The 21568-nt window shown below is 41.7% G+C and overlaps 2 protein-coding genes and 1 long non-coding RNA gene across 3 annotated transcripts; 2 read left to right on the top strand and 1 right to left on the bottom strand.

Annotated features, from left to right (window-relative positions):
- The first annotated feature begins 4 nt into the window (after positions 1-4).
- MED4 (mediator complex subunit 4) lies at positions 5-8975 on the top strand. Its single transcript, XM_052786125.1, has 8 exons — positions 5-160; positions 2481-2547; positions 2900-3070; positions 3455-3512; positions 4479-4565; positions 5323-5454; positions 8201-8418; positions 8569-8975. Exons 1-7 carry the CDS (start codon positions 36-38, stop codon positions 8371-8373), a joined length of 813 nt encoding a protein of 270 aa, XP_052642085.1. The 5' UTR covers positions 5-35; the 3' UTR covers positions 8374-8418; positions 8569-8975.
- Positions 8976-12772: 3797 nt separating this feature from the next.
- On the bottom strand, positions 12773-15169 carry NUDT15 (nudix hydrolase 15). The gene is given in 5 exon segments (XM_052786124.1): positions 12773-14097; positions 14100-14189; positions 14635-14825; positions 14928-14950; positions 14952-15169. Coding segments are annotated over 5 exon segments (486 nt in total). The 5' UTR covers positions 15081-15169; the 3' UTR covers positions 12773-14044.
- A 215-nt stretch (positions 15170-15384) lies between these two features.
- On the top strand, positions 15385-20573 carry LOC128141423 (uncharacterized). Its single transcript, XR_008235024.1, has 2 exons — positions 15385-18100; positions 18852-20573. It is a non-coding gene; the product is annotated as an uncharacterized LOC128141423 (long non-coding RNA).
- The last annotated feature ends 995 nt before the right edge of the window (positions 20574-21568 follow it).

Genomic DNA, 21568 nt, shown 5'->3' with positions numbered 1-21568 from the left:
GGAGGTTCTCGCTCGGGTCCGCGCCCGGGATCGTGATGGCGGCGGCGGCGGCGGCGGCGGCGGCGGCGGCGGCGGCGGCGGCGACCGGGGGAGGTGGGGAACGCAGCAGCACCCGGGACCGGCTCCTGGCGGCGCTGGAGGATCTCGAACTCTTGGCAAGGTACCGCGCTCTGCCCCTACCACCGCGCCCGGTGCCCGGATGGGATGGCCCCAGGCGGCGGCGGGGCACCGGGGGTGAGGTGAGGGTGCTCGGCGCTGTACGTGAGGGGGCCGGCCTGACCTCAACCGCCCCGGGAGGAGAGCCCGGCCCGGCCCCTTTTCCTGCTCTTCTGCCGTGCCGTCCCCAGGCCGGCTCCTGCGGGAGAGGGGTTGGTGCTGCGCCGGGGGCGGGGGGGGCTCGGTCCGGTCCGGGGCTCGGTCCGGCCCGGGGCTGTGCTCCACGGCTCTCACCCCAGTAGGAAAGCATGGGCGGTGCTTTATTTCCTATTTTCAGAGCAGAAGGAGAGCTTCCTTCTTGTTCCATTTGCTTTTCTTTCTTGGCTGACACCTGCGTTTCCTGTGGAATGCACGCACCGATTTTAGGCTTTTTATTAGCCGCTAAAAATTATGCTTGTGTCAGAAATTTGCAGGTGGTGTTGCATGACTTAAGCCGTTCTGGTCATTGCCTGTATTAGTGTTTAACTCGCTCAAAGTAGGCGGCAGAGCTCGTCTTTGGAGCGATATAAGTGCTCAGATACTTAAGTCGGTGCTGTTGAGGCTGGACCGATAACCCTTGTCCAAGTTGTCCACCATGTTGTGGAGGCACAGCTGGTGGTGCAGTTAAACTGCTTCCTAATTATTTTCCTCCTCTCGAGGAGAGCAGAAGCTTAGGAAAACTTTTTCAGAGGGAATAACCCATATGTTATGTGGCTATGTGGCTGCCTCACTTTGTATGATTACCACTGGTAGGACAAGGAAAATATATTGGTCAGTTGCTCTTGTTGTTTCTGGTTAGGTTTTGTTTTCAGTTTTAGATTCTATTGTGACATACAGGTTGCTGGAGAACATGTGGTTTTGGGGAAAAAAAAAAAAAAAAGACTTGTTATCTAAACTCTTGGGTTTTTTTAAAAGAAAATCTTGGGACTAATATTCTACCATAATGAATCCAGAGCAACCCTCAGCAGCATTTAGTGAATCTTCCTGTTGATCAGCAGAGTGTTGCAGCACTGTGGAGCTAGGCCTTTCACAGTCATGATGCTGGTTTGGTGGTAGGGGCAAAATCAAGCAACATGTCTAATCTGTAGCTTTTGTATAGTTTTGAATCTGTGTCTGTGCATTATCCAGCTAACGCAGGACAGAATTACAACCCTCCATGACATCAGCCTTGATGGCAGTAGTTGACCTACTTAAAACAGATTTTATTTGCTACTGCTCAGTGTTGGTCAGTTAGAATAAAGCTTTAGTGATAATGACAAGTTTCTTTTATTCTCTAATTGTTTTAAATCATTTTAGTGTTCAGGCGTGACCAAGAGACACAGACCACGATGCTATTTAGAGCTTTACTGGTGAGGGGCTTTTTCAGACATTTTGAAAAGTACCTGTTTTCATTTCAAGGTTCTGGCCCCACTGCTGTATTAGTCGTACATCCCACTGAGCAGCTTGCACTGGACCAAGCAAAGCATCAGTACTGTTCCAAGGACAGTGTCTTCAGATAGGCAGTTACTCATGCATAGCGTTGAACTGACATCCATAGACCTAGAAGCCAAATAAGTTTGCTGAATTTACAGAAAACGCCTGTTTGCATCTTGGTCTTGTTGCTTAGCAAGTCCCCTCTGAGGTTCTTCATGGCTTTTCAGAATGGTGGCAAAGTAAATGGGTATCTGAAAATGTGATCAAGAGGTTTGTTTGAGAAGCACTTCCAACCTAGCACCAGAATATTATTAGGTTTTTGGTATTTTTGTATGTTTGATATACAGCTAATATACCATTGTGGAAATACTTGTTGTTGTAAAAGTAGTTTCACAGCAAACTCTTCAGGTGTTTGAAAGTGTAGACTTAATTGCTCTAAACCCAAGTGTGAAATATGCTCTGTTGGGAAAAAATGGAGGACAAGTAGAGAAGTAAAGTAGTGAAGACCGCTTTCATGCCCTCTTGCAACAAAGGCAGTAGAAGGCTACGAATGCGTTTCATTGTGCTGTTTCTTCTCTCAGCTTCTGCTTATGTCTTATGTAGTTTGGCAGGAGCTTAGCATGTTTCATGAGTACAAATACACATGAGCACTTCATGAGCTCAAAGAACAAAGAAGAAAACGTGCTCCAATCACGAGACTATTCACAGAATTACTCTTAGTTGAGAAATCCCTGCCAACACTGTACTATAAAATACTCAAGTTCATGAATACTTTTGTAATGATATCAGTACTCTGTCAGTTTTGGGATGACTTGATGTGATTTACGAATAATGCCCTAGAAAATTGCACAAACACAGAGTTTTCCTTTCAGGGAACTAATTGAAATTTTGGCAATTTCAAGAAACCAGAAGCTTCCACAACCGGGAGAGGAGGGCCAGGTAAGCTGACTTTCTAAACTGTATTTCTTTCCGTAAGCACAATGCTTTACTTCTAATTTTTTCCTTTTTTTCCTTTTTCCCTTTGTCCTTGCCTATACTCAGGCTAACGGTGATGATGAGGTTTTGGCCCCACTACAAAGGCATTCTTGGTCCTCATGTTGTTGTTTGTTTGTTTGTTCATTTGTTGTGTGCTTCATAGGCTGTTTTTGTAAAGAGAGGAAGAAATTTTGTTTCATTTTTCATGCCAACAGAAATACTCCCATGGATGTCAGTTGCTCTTCTTTGCAGCATGATTGAGGGTGTGTTGTTACTCTAGCTAAATTAAAAGTTCTACAAAACTCTTGTTCAATAGATCCTGGAACTGCTGATTCAGAGAGATGGAGAGTTTCAAGAGCTAATGAAGTTGGCAGTTGATCAGGGGAAAATCCATCATGAAATGCAGCTTTTAGAAAAGGTAGTAGAAAAGAGGGATAATGATATTCAGCAGCTGCAGAAACAACTAAAAGAAGCAGAGCACATACTGGTAAGTTCATAATGATGCGTTTGCTTTTGAGCATCTAATTGTGAAAAAGGTTGTTCTAGAGAAAGTGGTGGTGTGTAAGTTTGAGAAGATTTAAATATTTTAAACTTTGAAGAGCTTAGTGGTTTGGTTTGTGTTTTTTTTTTTTTATTTCAGTAGTCTAATACTGTTTAGTTATCATGGTATTCAGTTTTGTTTTATAGTGCTAATTTTCTTCCAAACCTACTTTATCTCTGTACATTTTGAAAATGCTCACTGAATAGTTTCTCTCTTAAAATGCAATCATATGCAAGGGTTTATTCACACAGCCAACTTTATGCAGAAGTTTACAAATTAAAGATGCATTGAAGGTTTGGTTTAGTTTGTTTGGTGTTTTTTTACAACTAGGCAACAGCTGTTTATCAAGCAAAGGAAAAGCTGAAATCAATTGAAAAGGCAAGAAAAGGTGAGTATCTGTGATTGTACATACTACGTAAATGCAGTTGTAAAGACAGTTGGTAGTGAGCTCAAGTTGGGGTTATTTTTTTTTTTTTTTTTTAATTCTACCATCGCATATTTCGGATGCTTTATATGTAAACATTTCCATTTCATTATGAACCTATAATCATTTCCTCGGACTAAAGGCAGGAATGAATTCTTTTTAGTGGCAAACATATCTTTAATATTAAACTTAAATTCAAGTGTCTCAACACTCTTATTGGACTGATAATAGTATATCTGATTACCTAAGTGTCTCATCAAATTGCTTCAGTAGGTCTACTGAGGAAAGGGAGAGAATGTTTGTGTGCATGTGCATTGTGTTTGAAAGACTGACTAGCTGGTGATACTGGTTTGTATTTGTAGCAATTCCTGCCACTCTGTGGCACTTACCTAAACTGACTGTTGGGTTGGGGTTTTTTTGTGGGAGGCATTTTCTTGGTGATTTTTACAGTGTCTTTTATCATTTTGTTATACATCATTCATCTAAAAAATCAAGGAATTTCCTAAAGTTTCTATTACTGTAATACAGGCACACATTTAGAAGGGCTGCTACACATATGCTCTACAATTACTGAACAAACAAAAAATTTTCTTTACTATGGAAAATCTCATAATAAAGCAGCTGCTGAAGTTTTCTTACAAATTGTGCTTGTCAAGTACACTGCTTAAGAGATAGGGTTGTGTTTTTCACAAGGTTGAAGAACCGTTGACATTGAAGGTGTACTGAGCTCATGGCTGTAAAATCAGTTCACTGCAAAGCTCATCCTTGCATAGTCTAAGAATCCTCTAAGCAGTCATTGCGTTTGAAGCATGCTCTTAAAGTTTGACAAAATTACATTCCCAATCTTTTAGATATTAGTGTCTGATACTCTGAAATAATTGAACGATGCAACCTCTTGAGAATATAGTAACTTTTCTTCCATTCTTCCAGGTGCCATTTCCTCTGAAGAAATAATTAAATATGCCCACAGAATCAGTGCTAGCAATGCTGTTTGTGCCCCTCTGACATGGGTACCAGGTAACCATCATGTTTATGACAATATTTTTTTTTTTAATAATAATAAAGCATGGTCAGTATCTGGTCTTATAATGCTTTTATAAAGTGGAAAACACTGGGGTTTATTAGAGTAACATTGTTTTCAGCTGTTATATGTAATATTTTCAACAAAAATGGATATCCAAAGTCCTGTAACTTTACGTACTTCTTCAAAAGGCTATGAAAATGCATGCTTCCATTAACTGACTGGGCTCCTCTGCTCTCCTTTGTTTGCTTTTTTCCTCTGAATGTTGGCCACAGTTATAAGTTAGAACCAAATATGTTCAAGGCTTTGCTATGGGCTTGGTTGTGCTCCCTCCTGCCCCTTACAATATTCTTTTCAGAGGATGTTAGTAATCAGTGGAGTCCAAAGCAGGGCTTTCATTATATCAGGTTTCAATTTTGGGAACTATCTTCCTTGTCCAAAATGAGAATGTGTTTTTTCCAATTCCTGTCCTTGCTGTTTAGCTGTGAAGTAGCAGGGAGAGCAAAGATATCTTCTAAACATGTTTTGTTTTGTGTTTTAATGTGCTTTTTCTGCCAAGTTTGAATGAACAAAGAAAATCTAAGTGAAAGACACAGACTTAGATTTTAACAAAACAGGTATGATGCTCATTGCTGATCCAAGCAATCAGAGTATGGGGTTTTCTGGTCAGAAAGCTAGGCACTGAAGAAAAAGTTAATGTCTGCAAGACAATTATTAAAGATTTAAAAACATTCCTTTTCTTTTTTCTTACAGGGGACCCACGTAGGCCATATCCTACAGATCTGGAAATGAGGAGTGGTCTCTTGGGTCAGATGAACAACCCATCCACCAATGGAGTTAATGGACACTTACCAGGGGATGCACTTGCAGCAGGCAGACTGCCAGGTAAGAGAAATTCAGTTTTGTTTTGCTTTTCTTTATTCCCTGTACAGTCATAGCAATTACACATTTCCCTTAGCAAAGGCAAGTCAGAGTTAAAATAATGAAAATTATGGCTAACGTTGTTCCTTAGCAGTGAAGGTCTAGTAAATAAAGTTAACAATTAGAAATGGCATCATTTTATGTCATTTCATGCTAAATAATACTGCAGACACTACAACCAAGTCAATATAAACAAAACTCACTTAGTTACCTTCCAATTTGCTTATTTTAAATTGCTGTAAATTAAGTGATGTTAAATCATATTAGAAAGAAGCATTTTCAAAGAAAACTTTTCTTAGCAGTGATGACAAAGTACGGAATTGTGAGAGCTGTATTTGGAAGAAAAGAGGTTTATTGTCATCCCCTATCTTCCTTTACGTCTACACTCTATGCAGCAAGACTGTTTGCTTGGAAGTGTTGGGTTGAAAAGATATTGCAAAGGACAGCTGGTGAGATAGTAAGTACCTTGAGTGTAGGAATTGAGCTTTAATCCCTTAATTACTTAGAGAAAAAGGCACTTCCATTGACTTTAGTAGGATTCATTCATTCATGCTAAAATAGAATTTAGCAGTAAATTACAGTAACTGAATCAGGAATTCAGTGGTTCTGTGCCTGTGCAGCATTAATCTACCACGGTTAGACTAAATTCTGGAAAAATTCATAGTTTGGATTCATAGGAGATCCATAACAGTTCTTTCCTGTCTGTTGAGCCACTTGCAGGTGTTACAGAAAGCTCGTTGTCAAAAATTATACTGAATATGTCAAAAAAACCTGTATCACGACTCCATTGGAGATATAGTAAACTTGGATTTTGTGTTTCCAATCATGTGTCTAATCCTATTGTCCCCTCATAGGAAGTGACCTGAAGTTCTGCATCATCTTGCTTTCTAAACCTCTGGCCTTGAATAAAATGGGTCAGCGAGCTGAATAGGAGTGGGACCCTGACATAGCATCTGTCCATAGCAACCCAGTAGGGAAGTGCTGAGTGTGGCCCCACTCTTTAGGACTTTTCCTTGAGAAGCTGGAAAATGTGGGATTTAAACTCCTCAAGTAAAGTTGTTAATTGAATCTGGGTCTCCTATGTCAGGGGAAATCCTCTAATTACTAGACTGTCAGGTAAGAGGGAAAGTTCACCTAAACTTCATTTAAAATAAAGTAGAAGCTGCCCCAGCATTTCGTGTAGGGATCATGAATCTGTTGGTGTGTGGAGGCATGTCTTGAGAATGCTAATTATGGCATCTAGTCCTTTTAGAGACTTCTGCAGAGAGATGTCCAGTTAGTGAGTCCTTACTGAGTCTGCAAGCCAGCCACTGGGCTGCTTGGTAGCCTCAAAACTTTGAGGCTGCTTAGCACACATGTTCGACCTGGTTTCATAGTGGACTGGTTCCCGCATTGAAGCATGGCCACAGGATGTAAAACACTGGCTTACATTCTCAGCTGGTTCAAATAAAATTAGTTAACTTTACCACAGCTGGGATGAGACCACATGGTACTACGGTTGGTCTTCCTAAAGCTGGCACAGAATTGGCATAAAGGCTGCATTACGTCCTTGCATCTGCTGGTGGGTCAGATTTATACAGCTGGGTAATGCATCTGGTATTAGGGGACTGTGGCTGTAGTTGGTAAGTGGAATCTCGGGTGGCTGCAGAGCGAAAGATCAGAAGCTGCTATGTGTGTGGAGTCTCTGTGCTTCTGAGTTAGGCAGCGCCTGCGTGAGAGTAAATCTGCCATATGTGACCCCCTGCTTAGACAGTGCCCTCTCTGTACTCACAGTCCCATGTGGTGGGCTTTTGTTCGCTTCTGACTCTGCCTAATTATTTTTAATTCTCGCTGTAAGCGGGAGATAGCTGGTTTCTTCTATGGGATAGACTTAGCTACAGTGCCTGGTAATAAGTGGAGAAGAACTCACAGCAGTAGGAGCATAAATTAAAAGGGAGCAGAAATGGCATATAGATGTGTACTGCAGCTTTGAAATGGGAGCCGTTTTGGGGGCAGGGAAGCAAGAGACTAGGAAATGTTGCGGGGGGGGGGGTAGGTTGGTAGGGAGTACAGTGTGGGGTGGCTTTGGAAGTAGGAGGAGAAGAGAAGACATGGTGAGAGCTGAGGGAAGTCAGAGGCAACCGAGGGTGACCTGGCTGGGGCACAGTGGGGCATTCCCACCTCTCAGGTATCTCTGTGGCCCTGGTTTTGTAGTAGGACGCTCTTCTCCTTTGCACTTGATGCACCATATTTGCTGTTGGAAAAACTGTAACCAAGGCGTTGCAACCAAATTTGGATAAAACCTTTTACTCTGAATTTCTATGGTCTACCTTAAGTATTTTCTTTGATCTAATGTTTTCATCTATTTTTGCATACTGACAGAAGGTGACTGTTTTCATTACTGCCAGTGGTTGTGAATGTAAAGTCAGTTCAAACTGTGCTTTGAAGGTGAAAAGCTCTGTATGAATATATACTGTTTTGAAGTGGAGTGATGAGAGATCAAGAGCCACCTACATAAATGGGCCTCTCTGGCAGAGTAGGCTTTTATGGTGATGGAATGGCTCCATCATGAGATTTTTTTCCAGCTGTTACTGGAGAGTTTCATCTGTCCAAAATTCAGGAAGGATTTTAAGATTTGTTTTAATTTTAAATTGGAGTTCTGGTTGAGCTGTCTTTTTGAATTTGTTGATAGACAAAGCTGATGGTTTGATTATGCCCCTTTTTTTTCCAGATGTGCTCGCTCCTCAGTATCCTTGGCAGTCAAGTGATATGTCAATGAACATGCTACCTCCTAATCATAGTAATGACTTCATGTTGGAGCCTCCAGGACACAACAAAGAGAATGAAGATGATGTAGAAGTTATGTCAACAGACTCCTCAAGCAGCAGCAGTGACTCAGACTAGGTACAGGAGGAACAGTATCCCTAGTAGACCTTTCCTGTGGTGAAGGTAGGTTGGATGCTGTTCGTCACAAACTGCAATACCCTTTTGTTACGCTGGCGGCCCTGTGTAGGGAGAAGATAACAGCTGGCTCAGAAATAGGGTGGCATTTAAAACCATGGACTTTAGATTTTTTTTTTTTTTTTTTTCCCCCATTAGATGTTCAAGTAAAATGACTGGGAGCTTTCTGCTGGAGGAGAGATGTCAAATTCCCAGTGGTGATGTAAATGTGTGAATGTGTATGTTTGCAAGAGATGTGTGTGTAATATATATATATATTTACTATACATTAGATGACAAAAGTTCCTGGGAAAAAAGGTGTAAGGGGAATCCCCTTGTATGTTTGTTAGTAACTTTACTCTTTTGATGATAGCCTTTTCTATGGCACAGAAATAAGACATGAAATTTGTAATTTTAATATCTTTGTTACTGCCTAAATCCACGTTCTTGATCATCTTGTGTGCGCCAAGAATAAAAATATGGCAATAAGGTGTAAAAAAAAAAGTTTGTAATTATTGTAATATATAATGAATGATTTGTCATAAATAAACCCAGCTTTGATGTAACTTCATGTTTCATTTTGCAACCTTAAATAGTAGATGAGTTATTGTGTAACTTCAATACTCAGCACATTTTATCCCAGTATGTGGTTGAATTCTGATTGATTTTCAGAAGTTTTCCCCATTGCAGAATGCCAAGTCAGTATTAGAAGCAGCTGAGGAGTCAGAAACTGAAAGTCTGTCCTTTTCAGCTGAGCTTTATCAGGTGCACACCGATTAACTGGGCAGACCCTGAGGCAGTGATATGGAGTGCCCATTCGCAAGGCTTCACCAATATTTGGGTTAAGTATCCCGGGACCCTGGAGATGACACGCTTTGGGGCATGCTGCAGGTTCAGCTCCTTTCAGTTCAAAGTGCTCACAGACTTCTTTATTCTTGCCACCTATAATTTTTTTTCTGTTCTTTGAACCTGCTAACTTGCTTACTTCAGCAGTTGCATTTCCTGCCTCAGCTACAATGTTGTTTCATCTTCCCAAAGGCACTTTCCTTTCCTTGTTCTGTTTTGCTTAAGGAGTCATTTTATGACGGCTACTTTTCTCTTTAGTTTTCCGATTTGATCAGAGGGTTACTTATGTGAACTGTTGCTCGTGGCAGTTTCAGGTTTCTGCCCTGCAATGAGGTGTTCTGAAGCACAGATCATAATTCTCTCCACTTCTCTGTTTTGTAGATTCCTTGCAGGAAGTATCTGATAAATCAGGTCCTTCCTCATTTGCTCAGACAATCTTTCAAATACTGCTGTCAGTAACACTGCCACATATTACCAACATATGTACAAGTCCCATAAGGATGTAGAAAGAAGGACACATAATACAGGTGTATTGGTTTTGTGTGGCAAGGTTTTGGTAGCGGGTGGGGTTACAGGGGTGGCTTCTGTAAGAAGCTGCTGGAAGCTTCCCCTGTGTTCGACAGAGCCCATACCAGCCGGCTCTAAGACAGACCCGCCGCCGGCCAAGGCCGAGCCAATCAGCGATAGTGGTAACGCCTCTGTGATAACATTTTTAAGAAGGAAAAAAAGTTGGGACGGCGGTATTCGGCAGCCGGAGAGAGGAGTGAGAACATGTAAGAGAAACAACCCTGCGGACACCAAGGTCAGTGAAGAAGGAGGGGGAGGAGATGCTCCAGGCGCCGGAGCAGAGATTCCCCTGCAGCCCGTGGTGAAGACCATGGTGAGGCAGGCTGTCCCCCTGCAGTCCATGGAGGTCCACGGTGGAGCAGATATCCACCTGCAGCCCGTGGAGGACCCCACGCCGGAGCAGGTGGGTTCCCGAAGGAGGCTGTGACCCCGTGGGAACCCCGCGCTGGAGCAGGCTCCTGGCAGGACCTGCGGATCTGTGGAGAGAGGAGCCCACGGAGCAGGTTTTCTGGCAGGACTTGTGACCCTGTGGGGGGCTCACGCTGGAGCAGTCTGTGCCTGAAGGACTGCACACCGTGGAAAGGACCCATGCTGGAGCAGTTCGTGAAGAACTGCAGCCCGTGGGAAGGACCCACGTTGGAGAAGTTCGTGGAGGACTGTCTCCCGTGGGTGGGACCCCACGCTGGAGCAGGGGAAGAGTGTGATGAGTCCTCCCCCTGAGGAGGATGAAGCGGCAGAAAATAACATGTGATGAACTGACCGTAAACCCCATCCCCGTCCCCCTGTGCCGCTGGGGGGGGTGGTAGAGAATCCGGGAGTGAAGTTGTGCCCGGGAAGAAGGGAGGGGTGGAGGGAAGGTGTTCTGAGATTTGGTTTTATTTCTCATTACCCTACTCCGGTTGATTTGTAATAAATCAAGTTAATTTTTCCCCAAACTGAGTCTGTTTTGCCCGTGACGGTAATTGGTGAGTGATCTCTCCTATCCTTATCTCGACCCACAAGCTCTTTGTTATATTTTTCTCTCCCCTGTCCAGTTGAGAAGGAGGGGGAGTGATAGAACAGCTCTGGTGGGCACCTGGCATCCAGCCAGGGTTAACCCATCACAACAGGGCAGTGGTTTATGTTTTAAAAGAGAAATGGGGAATTTGGCTTTGTCTCGGCTGTTCCTTTTGGAAGTATTTTCAGAGTTATTAAAATTTTACCTCTATTTTGCAGTCTAAATTTATTCATATATATATATATATATTTTAACCTTTATTCAGTATCAGCTTTTCCTCTTTGGTGTTTACTTCTAATGTCTTTATAGAGAACTCTCATTTCCTCTTTAATTAATGTTAATCCCAATACACCTGGCCTCTCTCAATCATCCTAGTTAACCTTGCCTATGCCTGTTCTAGTTCACATTGTTTTTTCTTAAATGTGTGATCAGAATCATCCACAACACTGCAAAATGCAGTTTCTTAATGCTTTGTACCACAGGATTAGTATTTTCTTACCTAAATGACCCTCTCAACACATTTTATGATACGGCCACAGCTCACTAGTCTCTTTTGTCTGCTCATTTATAAGGACATTCTTTTCTTGGAATGAAATACAAATAGAGATAATTGATAGTCATGGAAAGTGTAATGTACAGTCTACCCAAAACTCTTATATGGGTATATCATGTGATTCACTAACTGAAATATTGTGGAGGTGGGTGATTGTTTCCAGACATAAACAAGAGTGAACAGAAGCAATGACCGCTTCTTTTTCTGGGTTGTTGGGTAGTCTTTTAAAGGATTAAATGGGACCAATGTGTTACACCTAAGAAACCGGTAAGACGACAGCTCTGGGCATTGTTCACTTAGCATAAAATCACACTCTGGGTATAAGATGCATCCTAACCTTTTTTTTTTTTTTCTTCACATCAGTCCTCCAAACTATATACTGTTCAGGAGTATTTTTCTCAATGCTGGATAACTATAATGCCATTTGAGGTGAATTTTGTCTATTACAAGCAATTTAGAAAACCACAAAGTTTTAACTGTGTGTTTTGTTATTCAGCGGCTTAGAAGCGTACATAATAGACTTTTCTTTTTAGCAACAGTATCAAAAATCAAAGTAAATGTAATGTTTAGTTGAAGGGACGGAGTCTTAGCAGCTAAAAACTACTGAGAATCAAACTTTCTGGGGGGGAAGTATAAATGCATGATACATACAAAACAAGTTATTTAAGTTAGGGATTGCAGACAGCTGATCGCAGTAATGCACTGCAGTCATTTCATCAGTCCACTTAGAAAGGATACAGAAACCCTGACATACAGAGGTATTGTTTGCGTCCTCATTTCAGTAACTACTTGTATACTTACAACAGATAGACTGAATGTAAGCATTAATGGTAACAAAATATTTATTGCATGACAAACCATTTTACAGTGATCTCAGTTTTCCCATCAGGAGCTAGATGCCTTCTAAAATTTAAAATTCCACTGACTCATTTTAGTAATTTTTCTTTTTTCATTATTCTTTGGGACAGATGGGCAGGACATCTGTCAACTCTTCCTCCAGCCTCTTTGTTGACAGCTGAATGGAATAATTTTCAGTGTACATGAAGTTGCTTTCAGGAAGAAAATCTCCACTTTTGAACAGGAAAAAAAAAAGCTTTATACAAAGATACAGCAGTAAAGGAATTTTCAGTGATATTTCTCATTTCAAAACCGCTTTATAACATTATCTTCTTTCTTCACTTTAGAGAAAGAATATCTGTCCTAAGGGAAGTTGTGCTTAGTTCATGCTTCAAATTCTAAGCAGGAGGCTTGCGATTGTCAGTAGCATCCTTATAATACCTCGTATCACTCCGTCTGCTTCTCAGCAAAAAGAGCCATCTCCATTTAAGAAAATGTATATGCAAAGTAAGGAAGAGCTTTAAACCCTTCAAGCACATTCCTTTTAAGAACTGACAAGTCAATTCATTATTTCAGACAATTTTAATCTTTCAATGTTGTGCTTATGTTTTATTAAAAAGAAATTAAAAGGTTTATCTCAGAGCATCTTGGACAATGGGTATATCTAAAGGGAACAGACAAAAACTGTGTTCTAAAAGAACCTTGAAGAGAAAAAAAAAAAAAAGAGCCAAGCAGTGATTTTTTTTTTTTAAAAGTCATATCCTACAATTAATTGCTGATGTCCTAATGACTACAGCTGGAAAAGAATCGAATTTGGTTACAGATTCTAGAAAAATGAAAAATATAAACTTACTGGTTTTGTATTTATCTTTGTGTGCCGTGATTCATTCACTACCCATTCAATCATTTAGTCACATCAAACAGAAAATTAACCATTTGTCAAATCCCAAAAGCCGTTATCTGTGCTGTTTCATACTGACAACCCTCTTTAGCCAAAAAGTGACTGTGTGCTGTAGAGCTACACCTAGAAATGAGATTAGTTTGTACAACATTACTTGTGTCAGCCTAGTAGAACATGGTAGGCACCTCTCCATTAAACTATTAAGAGTTTAGTAACATGATCGGGAATTAAGATCAGCTGCAGAGATCTGAAATGCTTCTGCAGATAAATTCTAAGGTAAGTGAGGCTGCAAACAGAATGCCATAATGCAACAGGGTGGCAAGAAGGGTCGGGGAATTTTCATTCCCTGCAACAAGGCACCGCAACCTTTTTCATGTCTGTAATACCTTGATTTTCAAGTATGTGCTACTATCTGCAGGAGAACAAGGTGTCGTCTGTAAAATGTGACTTTTGTTCATGACGGTATCTTAATTGAAGCTATGAGACAAGGCTAAATTTAAAAATTGGTCCAAGATTTATGATTATAGGAAAGCAGCATGACACACAAAGTAGTTTTCCACAGAAAGCAGGACAGTGGTTTGAACAAATCAGTTTCTCTTGGGCCTGATGCTGCAACTGTTTCCAAGTGAGCGAGCTTCTCTGACTAGTTCTGACTTCCAAAGGGCTATTCATCTATATAACGATTAACCAGGTAAAACAGTCCTGAGTTTTCTATAAAAGATGACATTAACTGTTAACCACTAGCGCTAGAAGTAGCTCTGGAACAAGAAAACTGTCATATGAAATAAGGTAAAGAAACATCTGGCATCTTTCTGGCTTTGGGAAGGGTAATATTTTCACGTGGGCAGAGCGAGCATGATATATCCTTTCCTCTTTTACTCCCCCCAAAAAACAGGTCAGTCTTTTAGTTTGTTAGGTCATGTACGGTTAGTTTTTATGCTAGTTGGTGACTTCCCGTGTACCCCTTTAGATGATCGAGCTCTTCTTGAAGGGATTGTAACCTTGCTCTCTCAAACAGCGTAAGGCCCAGAACAGTTGATCTGCTGGAGGAAATTCATCCCATTTAACCCATTCCCAACCTGCAGGAGAAAAAAAATAACAAAAAAAAAAAAAAAAGAAAAAGCCAGAGTATAAAATGAATCACGTCACAATTCTGCCTCTGCCAGGCTGGATGGCTTGTGCAGAAATTACCAACGCAAATTCAAGTTTTCCGTTGCATACGCAGTTATTTTAAATTTATTATTTTCCTCACGTTAAGCCTTGACCCTACCGGAGAGGAGAGTTTCCTCAGACTTAGAGAAGAAACGTACTCGTAGCCACTCCCTGGCCTCACGACGTCAGAAGCGTGTGGCAATATGGGGAAATCTAAAATAAAATCGGGCTAAAACGGGCTCCAAGGCTTATTTTCGGATAGGACCGAGTGAAGAGAAGTACCACCCCCGCGCCATCTCGGTGCTGAGGGACCTGAGGCGAGGAGCGGCCCCGCCCCCTCTCGCGCGCCCGGCCCCGCCCCTCCCGCCTCACCCTCGTTCTTCTCAGGCTCGCGGTTGCGCGGCTCCGCCCCCGGCTCCGCCTCGCCCTTCATGAGGACTGTGACGTAGTGGTAGCGGGCGGCGGCGCAGACCGAGTTGACGGCGGAGGCGAAGCGGACGTGACGCAGCCGCAGCGCCGCCTCCTCCAGCGTTTCCCGCGCGGCGCAGTCCGCCAGGCTCTCCCTGCGGGCGGGAAGGCAATGGCCGCCTCAGGGGAGGGCGGCCGCCTCTCCCCGGTTAGCGGGGGTGGGTGTGTGTTGGGGGGGGGTGTCTGGGGGCTCCTACCCGAACTCCAGGTGGCCTCCGGGGGAGCTGGTAGGTGCTGGCCCCCAGCGGGCCTTTCCTCTTGCCCAGGAGGACGCAGTTGGGGTGCGTGGGGCTGGTGACAACCACCCCCACGCCGATCCCGGGCCGCGGGGGCTGCGGCCTCTCCGCCATGACAGCCGTGGGCCCGCGGGATCCCCTTAGGGCCAGGAGGGCGGGGGCGGCTCCTCCTCCCGGTTTTAGGGAGGCGGTTCGGATTGATCAGGGCGTCGCTTCGGGGCGAGGCCTGTGGCTGACGGGGGCGGGCGGTGAGCTTCGCTGGCAGGCTGGGGAGAGGGACCGCCTGCATGGCGGAATGGCTTTCCGTTTTGGACTGGAGTGCGTTTGGGGTTTGTTTTTTTTTTCCTTTTTTTTTTTTTTTTTTGAGGGGGTGATACCGAAAAGCCGGTCGAAGAAACTCCCTAAGACTCGTTTTGGAGTTTTAGAAAGGAGGCATTCTTTATTGCAGCGCTGGATGCACGGGGGATAGTTCCACCTAGCGTGCATACCGCAGCTTCAGCACAAACAGGTTATATAGAATAACTAATTGTATATTAATCAGATTAGTACACATAAAAATGATTATAACTGATTATCATAGTACTGCCTACATCCGATCATGCGCAATGAAGGATCCATTTGAGTCGAAGGGCTGGTTTTGCGACCACCAACCCATTTGAAGCTCTCGTTGGCTGTCCTTGAAGTCTTTATTCTGGTCCTTGTTCTTTGATCTTGAAGCTTAATGCAGTTTCAATCACATGTGGTCAGTTTCAACATTGTTCTCATCTAGTGTACAGGAACATCTAGTCATAAGACCAAAGAACTGCAAAACTTAGGAGTAACTACCTCTACTAGTTAATTGCTTGGCTATACTTTTGTCTATTGTTTCAATCATAGTGTTAGTATAAGATTTCTAATAATTATTTACCAAATCTCACTTTTACAGTCACCTAGCAGCAAACCAGTTTCCACGGCTGGTACAAAATATTAAAACCATCAAAATATTTAGACATACCATACAGAATGTATGGAAATATGCTATCGGGGGGCCTCTGAATGCCAAGGGACTGGTGAGGTGACTGAGAATTGAAAAAGCATTTGTGTAAATGAGGGGCACCTAAAAACAAACAAGCTGTATAACTCCACTTCGTGGCGGTCAGGGTGCCAGTTGATCTCTGCAGATTTGTTCAGAACTTGAAAAGTGGCCCTTCTTAGGTTGGCCCATAGTTTCGGCTGGGTGGGGAGTCTGACTCTGGAGAGTCACCTTGAGATTATTAAAAAAGAAACTACAAACTCAGCTAAGCGGAGTTCCAGAGGCAGAATAACAGTTCCTGACTGATAAAGAAGAAATCAAAATTTCTGCTAGCAAATGTTTACCTTCATTTTCACACTTTTTAAATTATAAAATTATGTAGAAAATAAGACGCAAACTTTCATATTCCTTATAAACAACTGTAACATTTCTCAGATTTTCCCCTTCCCCAGTCTTTTGATCACAACAGAGATAAGTAGTACTGTTTCTTTGCAGGACTTTCAAAGAGCTCTTTTTTTGTAAGGTTTTAAAATACTTGTGTACAGATGTTTTTATGTACTTATGAAGGTCACAGGGCCACACTGGCTGAAGATAAATCACTGCTTTTTGTGGGATTAGTTTTCTTAGGTTCAGTTGCCTGAACTGGCTCAGTACGGCATCAGATGAGTCCCAGTGCTGGCATGAAGGAAATGTCAGGAGTGTATGGCTGGGCCTGCTGGAAGCAAGCCTGCCCTTTGACAGTAGTTGGCTGTGCTGTTTAGCTGTAATGTCAGCCCACGCCCCGAGTTACTGACATTGGTAAACAAAAACATAATAATCTTGGGCAAATTGCCAAGCTAACTGACTTTCTGTAAATCAAGCTCATTCATTTATATCTGTCCTCCAGTACAGCTGGAGTATCGTAATCTCCAGATTAAACATCAGTCAGTTATGTCACTTCTGTATTTACATTTTAAGACGACAGTGATCTTACAAAAGTCTTATCAAAGACTCCTCCTCGCCCACTAAGCCCATTCTGGTCCAATATATTAAAACACCACAAGGCTGTTTATCTGAACAATGAAAACATTCTACTTTCTGTGTACGCCATCTTCCTGTACCTTATACCAAATGGCACTTAGAAACAAGTCTGAGGGTGGCCCACTGTCATTCTACTATCTTTTTAAAAACAAAAAAAATATACCATCATCATGCTTATTAGAATGGTAGAAGGAAACAATTTCTTACAAATAGGTAAAATATATGAAGATAATTACGTAGAATATAAAAACTATTCATATTTCTTATAAACAATAGTTGTCAGTAGGCTGATTTTCCCTCCATCATCCTATTGATCGCAACAAGGATGTGAAGTAGTATTCCTTTACAGGACTTTAAAATAGCTTTTTTTTGGCAAGGTTTTGAAATCTGCTTTTATACAGATGTTTGTATTTAATTGTTTCAATTTTTTCATCTTACGTTTGTGGTCATTAACAAAGAATACCGTATGAAAATAAAACACATTTTGTTGACTGAATCTGTTCTGATCGGTTTCACTTTAGGATTTATTTAGGACATGGGCAGGTACTCAGGTTTTGCCCAGATTATGAAGTAAATACAGGCCACTATTTCTGAGTTTGATAGTGAACAGACATCCACTGAAGAAAAGAGATGAGTATAAGCCAAGAATGAGAACTCAAAAATGCATCTTCTACTATAGTAGTATGTTGAAAAGCTTGCAAGGTTATGATTTATATGCTGTTGTAAACTTGTTCATTAATATTTCATCTGATAAAGTACTTCTGCGAGATAAACGGCTAAACCAATGTATTTAAACTAGCATGCGTCCAGGCTGCTGTTGAAAGAGAGGCACCTACTTCTCAGGCCCAAGCACAGCCAGACCAAATACATGCTGTTAACTGAAGTGGCTGTGCAGTGAACTGGACGAATGAACTGATCTGGCTCCAAAAAAAAAATATTTTTTTTTGTGAATTTGTTTTCTAGCATGCTGTGGGCAGCACAGGGAGTGGATGGGACAGAGTTAAATCAGACTGAACAGCACGAAGCCAAACCTAACTCAGCAAACTGGGAAAAAGATGATTTTTTCAGCAGGATGGCTTCTCTGATATGATTTATAGCTCAGGTACATGAGTGATTGAATTGACACAAGGGAGGCAGCGAGTGTGAGCAGCTGGGAACAAGAATGGTGGGACTAACCATGTTAGTCACAGGCCAGATTTATGTCAGATTAAAATGACAACACAGCCGTTCCTTAAGAAGAACGCACATAGAGAAACCAGGTCAGAAAAGCACACAGTGTACAAAAGCTGCTTGAAAAGCAGCTACCCAACCAGAAAACATCCATCTTTCTGAGAATCTCATGGACGTGGTTCCCTGGCTGTGGAATGTACTACATATTCACATTCGCTTAGCAGAAGTACGAACTAGAAGATGTAAGGATTATGTTTAAATATTTTACATTGCAAAGCTGGCATTCAGAAGCTGGGTGGAATGTGACAGCAGTGCATGGCATCAAAATCCTGCCAGCAGGCTGACTGAAATGTGAGCTTGGAAGATATATGGATTTTCCCTCACTTGGCATTTAAGCAGCTGGTTGTTATCCTCACCCCTAATACTGAAAATTTAAAATTTAACATTGTTAACTGTTTCCTCGCTTGTATTTTAGCAGAAATATTTCCGTGACACCTCATGCTTCCATTAAATCGCCAAGTCTCTTACCATAAATCACCCCTGGCTGTAATGTTACCACTTGATAGAAATTAGTACCAGAAATTAGGCAATGTATGATATGTTGTTTTTATGTTGAAATGTAAATAAACTCTGGTCACATATACGTAATAAAATCCTGCAATACTTTTTTTTTTTTTTTTAAGTAAATCAGTGATACTCTGCCGCAATTTCAGTTGGATGGAAAGTGCGTCTCTACTGTGCAGAGAGCTGAACCTCACGTAAAAAAGCGGTGCCAGAACTCCTTTGATTTGGGAGCTGAAGTGAGTCTCCTGGAGCAGAGTGTTAAGGTGAGAGTGGCAGAGCACTAGAGGAGGTTGCTTGGAGAGGCTGTGGAATCTCCATCCTTGGAGAGACTGAAAACCTGACTGGACACAGCCCAGAGTGACCTGCTGGGAGCTGGCCCTGCTTTGAGCAAGGGCTGGCCTGAGGGGAAGAGGAGGGCCTGGAGCAGATGCCTTCAGAGACCGCTTCCAACCTAAACTGTTCCATGATACTGTTCAGGCAGCCGGTAAGATTGCTCCTTACAAGCTCACATACTCAGTATTTGCAAAAATACAGGAATTTATTAAAAGGTCTGCACCTTTTGGTTTAAATAATGATTTTACTTTTTAATTTGATTGAAGCAAGTAGCTCCTAACACTGATAGGAGCAGCTACGCTAATTTGAAGACCATTCACCTCCTTAAAGCCAAGAAAGGATGACAAAGCTTGTAAGATCACAGGGGCCTGGATCTGTTAAGTCCTTTGGGACCTCCTGGGACATACAGTGCTACAGAAATATGAACATGTGTGGATTATTTTTATTTCTTTTGGAGATACCAGGTATAGTTGAAGTTGCTTAGCAGTTTCCAATTCCTTGGGTTTAGTTTTTGCAAGTTTACTAAACTAAACCATAAATATTAATCCCGTAAATTTCTAACACGTCATCTTTGTGCATCAACTTTTGGGGGTAACTTCAGCAAAGCCAGTTCAGTTATTTCTAGGAGATATATTGGGGATATACAATTTGGGTTTGGGAACAAAAAAGCCTTTCAGGAGGAAAAATGCTTGACGGTCAAAGGATGAAAATCTATTCAAATTATTGTCAGTAAATCCACGTGCCATTTGTGCACAGAGTTTTTTGAAGGCTTCCTGTTACTACCTGAGTATTTCACCTCACGTGGCATATTCCAGTCCCTTCAGCTTAAATTTACCCACTTACTTTTCCTTGAGATGCTGTCAGTTAGAACTGGGAGGTAGTTTTGCCTCACAGCTGAGAAATCGGGACTATCTGACCTTGTCATGCGCAGTATCAGCAAGGGAGTTAAGTCACCAGAAGCGAGTGTTCAGTCAAAAACTGCTCGCATAGTCAATAAAGGTGAGACATGATCTAATGAGCTGCCATCCGCTGCCTCTGAGGTGTGGTGATGGCAAAAGAGTATCTAGTTTCCACATTTCTGGGTGAAAATCCTGGTCTTTTTGCCACAGTCAGATGCTACACACTCTTCTGTAAGACAGGAGCTCTTGTCCCTTCTCTGCTGGGCTGTTTTATTGATACTCAGCTTTAGTTTAGTCATGTGCCAGAGTCTTTTCCACAAGGATGGCCAGCCAGCTTTCTGCAGCTGCAGTTCTGCGTTGACCAGGTAAATATAGCTAGAGCATCACTATGCCACTTTTAACATTAGGAAAGGTGATAATTAGGAGACATTGATAATCTACAGCTTCCTCCCATGGGATAGCATAATTCCATGATTGATATTTTTCCTTTTTTTCTCCTCAAGCTTACTGTCTTAAAAAACGTATGAAATTGCACTGAAGATACATATTTTACTAATAAGGGTACAAAGATTTACACTTGTAAGTGCCAATGCAAATTTTACCTACACATCTAATTTGTTGGCTTTTTTTAATATGGCAGTCCAAATGTAAAGAGTAGCTGCTTTAGACAAAACAAGGACAGAAACCAAATCAAATTTTTGGGGGTTGCCTTTTCCATTTAGAGTCAATCACTAAATTGTCCTGATTCAACAGAAATAAATGCTGCCACGCTTACAAAGCCGAGTCTTGCATGAAGTTGGTAGCTGTATCTTCTACTAGGATATTGTGCAATAAGCGCTTTGGAGATTTTAGATAAAACAGGATTCTCCAGTGGAGTCTGGTTCTACAACAGTAAAGCAGACTTTGCTCTTTGCTCTCACATGACTTAGAGAGAACCCAGATCCTTGCAAGATATGTCTGAATATTTTATATATTCCTATCATTACTTGCGTAAGACATCACAGTGTAGCTGACAGGAGTTATTTCCTATTCAGTAGCTTGTCACACAGTTTGTTAAGCCAAGATGCACTACCCTGTGTAAAAATGTCTTGTCTTTTGATCCCTAAATCCATGCCTTTTTTCCCCCCTTCTATACATGTGGCAAACACTTCTTGTGATCTTTAGGTTTTTGAGAATACATCTATTCTGCTTTAGTTTGCCTTCTTAAAATTTGAGATTTTTTCACTTAATTTCCTTGATATTAGTTCTTCGCAATTGCAAATGTGCTTTCATACTGGTAATTAATATTAATTGCTTGTCAAATCATTTTTCTTTTCCCTTCAGTTTTTAACAGATTCGAAATTTTGTATGTCTCCATCTAGAATTGCCTGAAGTCCACAAAATGTATTTTAATAGTAATAAAGAAAAATGAAAGAATATGGGTGAGAAAACAGTTTTTGCTCCAACTCCTTAAAAAAACCAAACCCAAACACTAAGAAGTAATACCTTCCAGTTTTAGTACTTGTGCAGGTCCTCTGTGATAATGCCTTGCACTGATTCTTACCTGCAGATAGACAGTTTACTTTAGGATGAACAATAAGCTGTGGAATGTTGACCCTGAGCTC

This window comes from Harpia harpyja, chromosome 4, assembly GCF_026419915.1.
Source record: "Harpia harpyja isolate bHarHar1 chromosome 4, bHarHar1 primary haplotype, whole genome shotgun sequence".
NCBI lineage: Eukaryota > Metazoa > Chordata > Aves > Accipitriformes > Accipitridae > Harpia > Harpia harpyja.
Note: the sequence above shows the minus strand (reverse complement) of the source record. Positions and strands in the feature narration are given on the sequence as shown.

Bases quoted from the DNA above. Each gene is read 5' to 3' on its own strand.
- MED4 (XM_052786125.1), top strand. From the start codon at position 36: ATGGCGGCGGCGGCGGCGGCGGCGGCGGCGGCGGCGGCGGCGGCGGCG. The intron at 3,071-3,454 runs GTAAGTTCATAA...TTTTACAACTAG, and splicing joins AAGAAGCAGAGCACATACTG to GCAACAGCTGTTTATCAAGC. The intron at 4,566-5,322 runs GTAACCATCATG...TTTTTCTTACAG, and splicing joins CCCTCTGACATGGGTACCAG to GGGACCCACGTAGGCCATAT.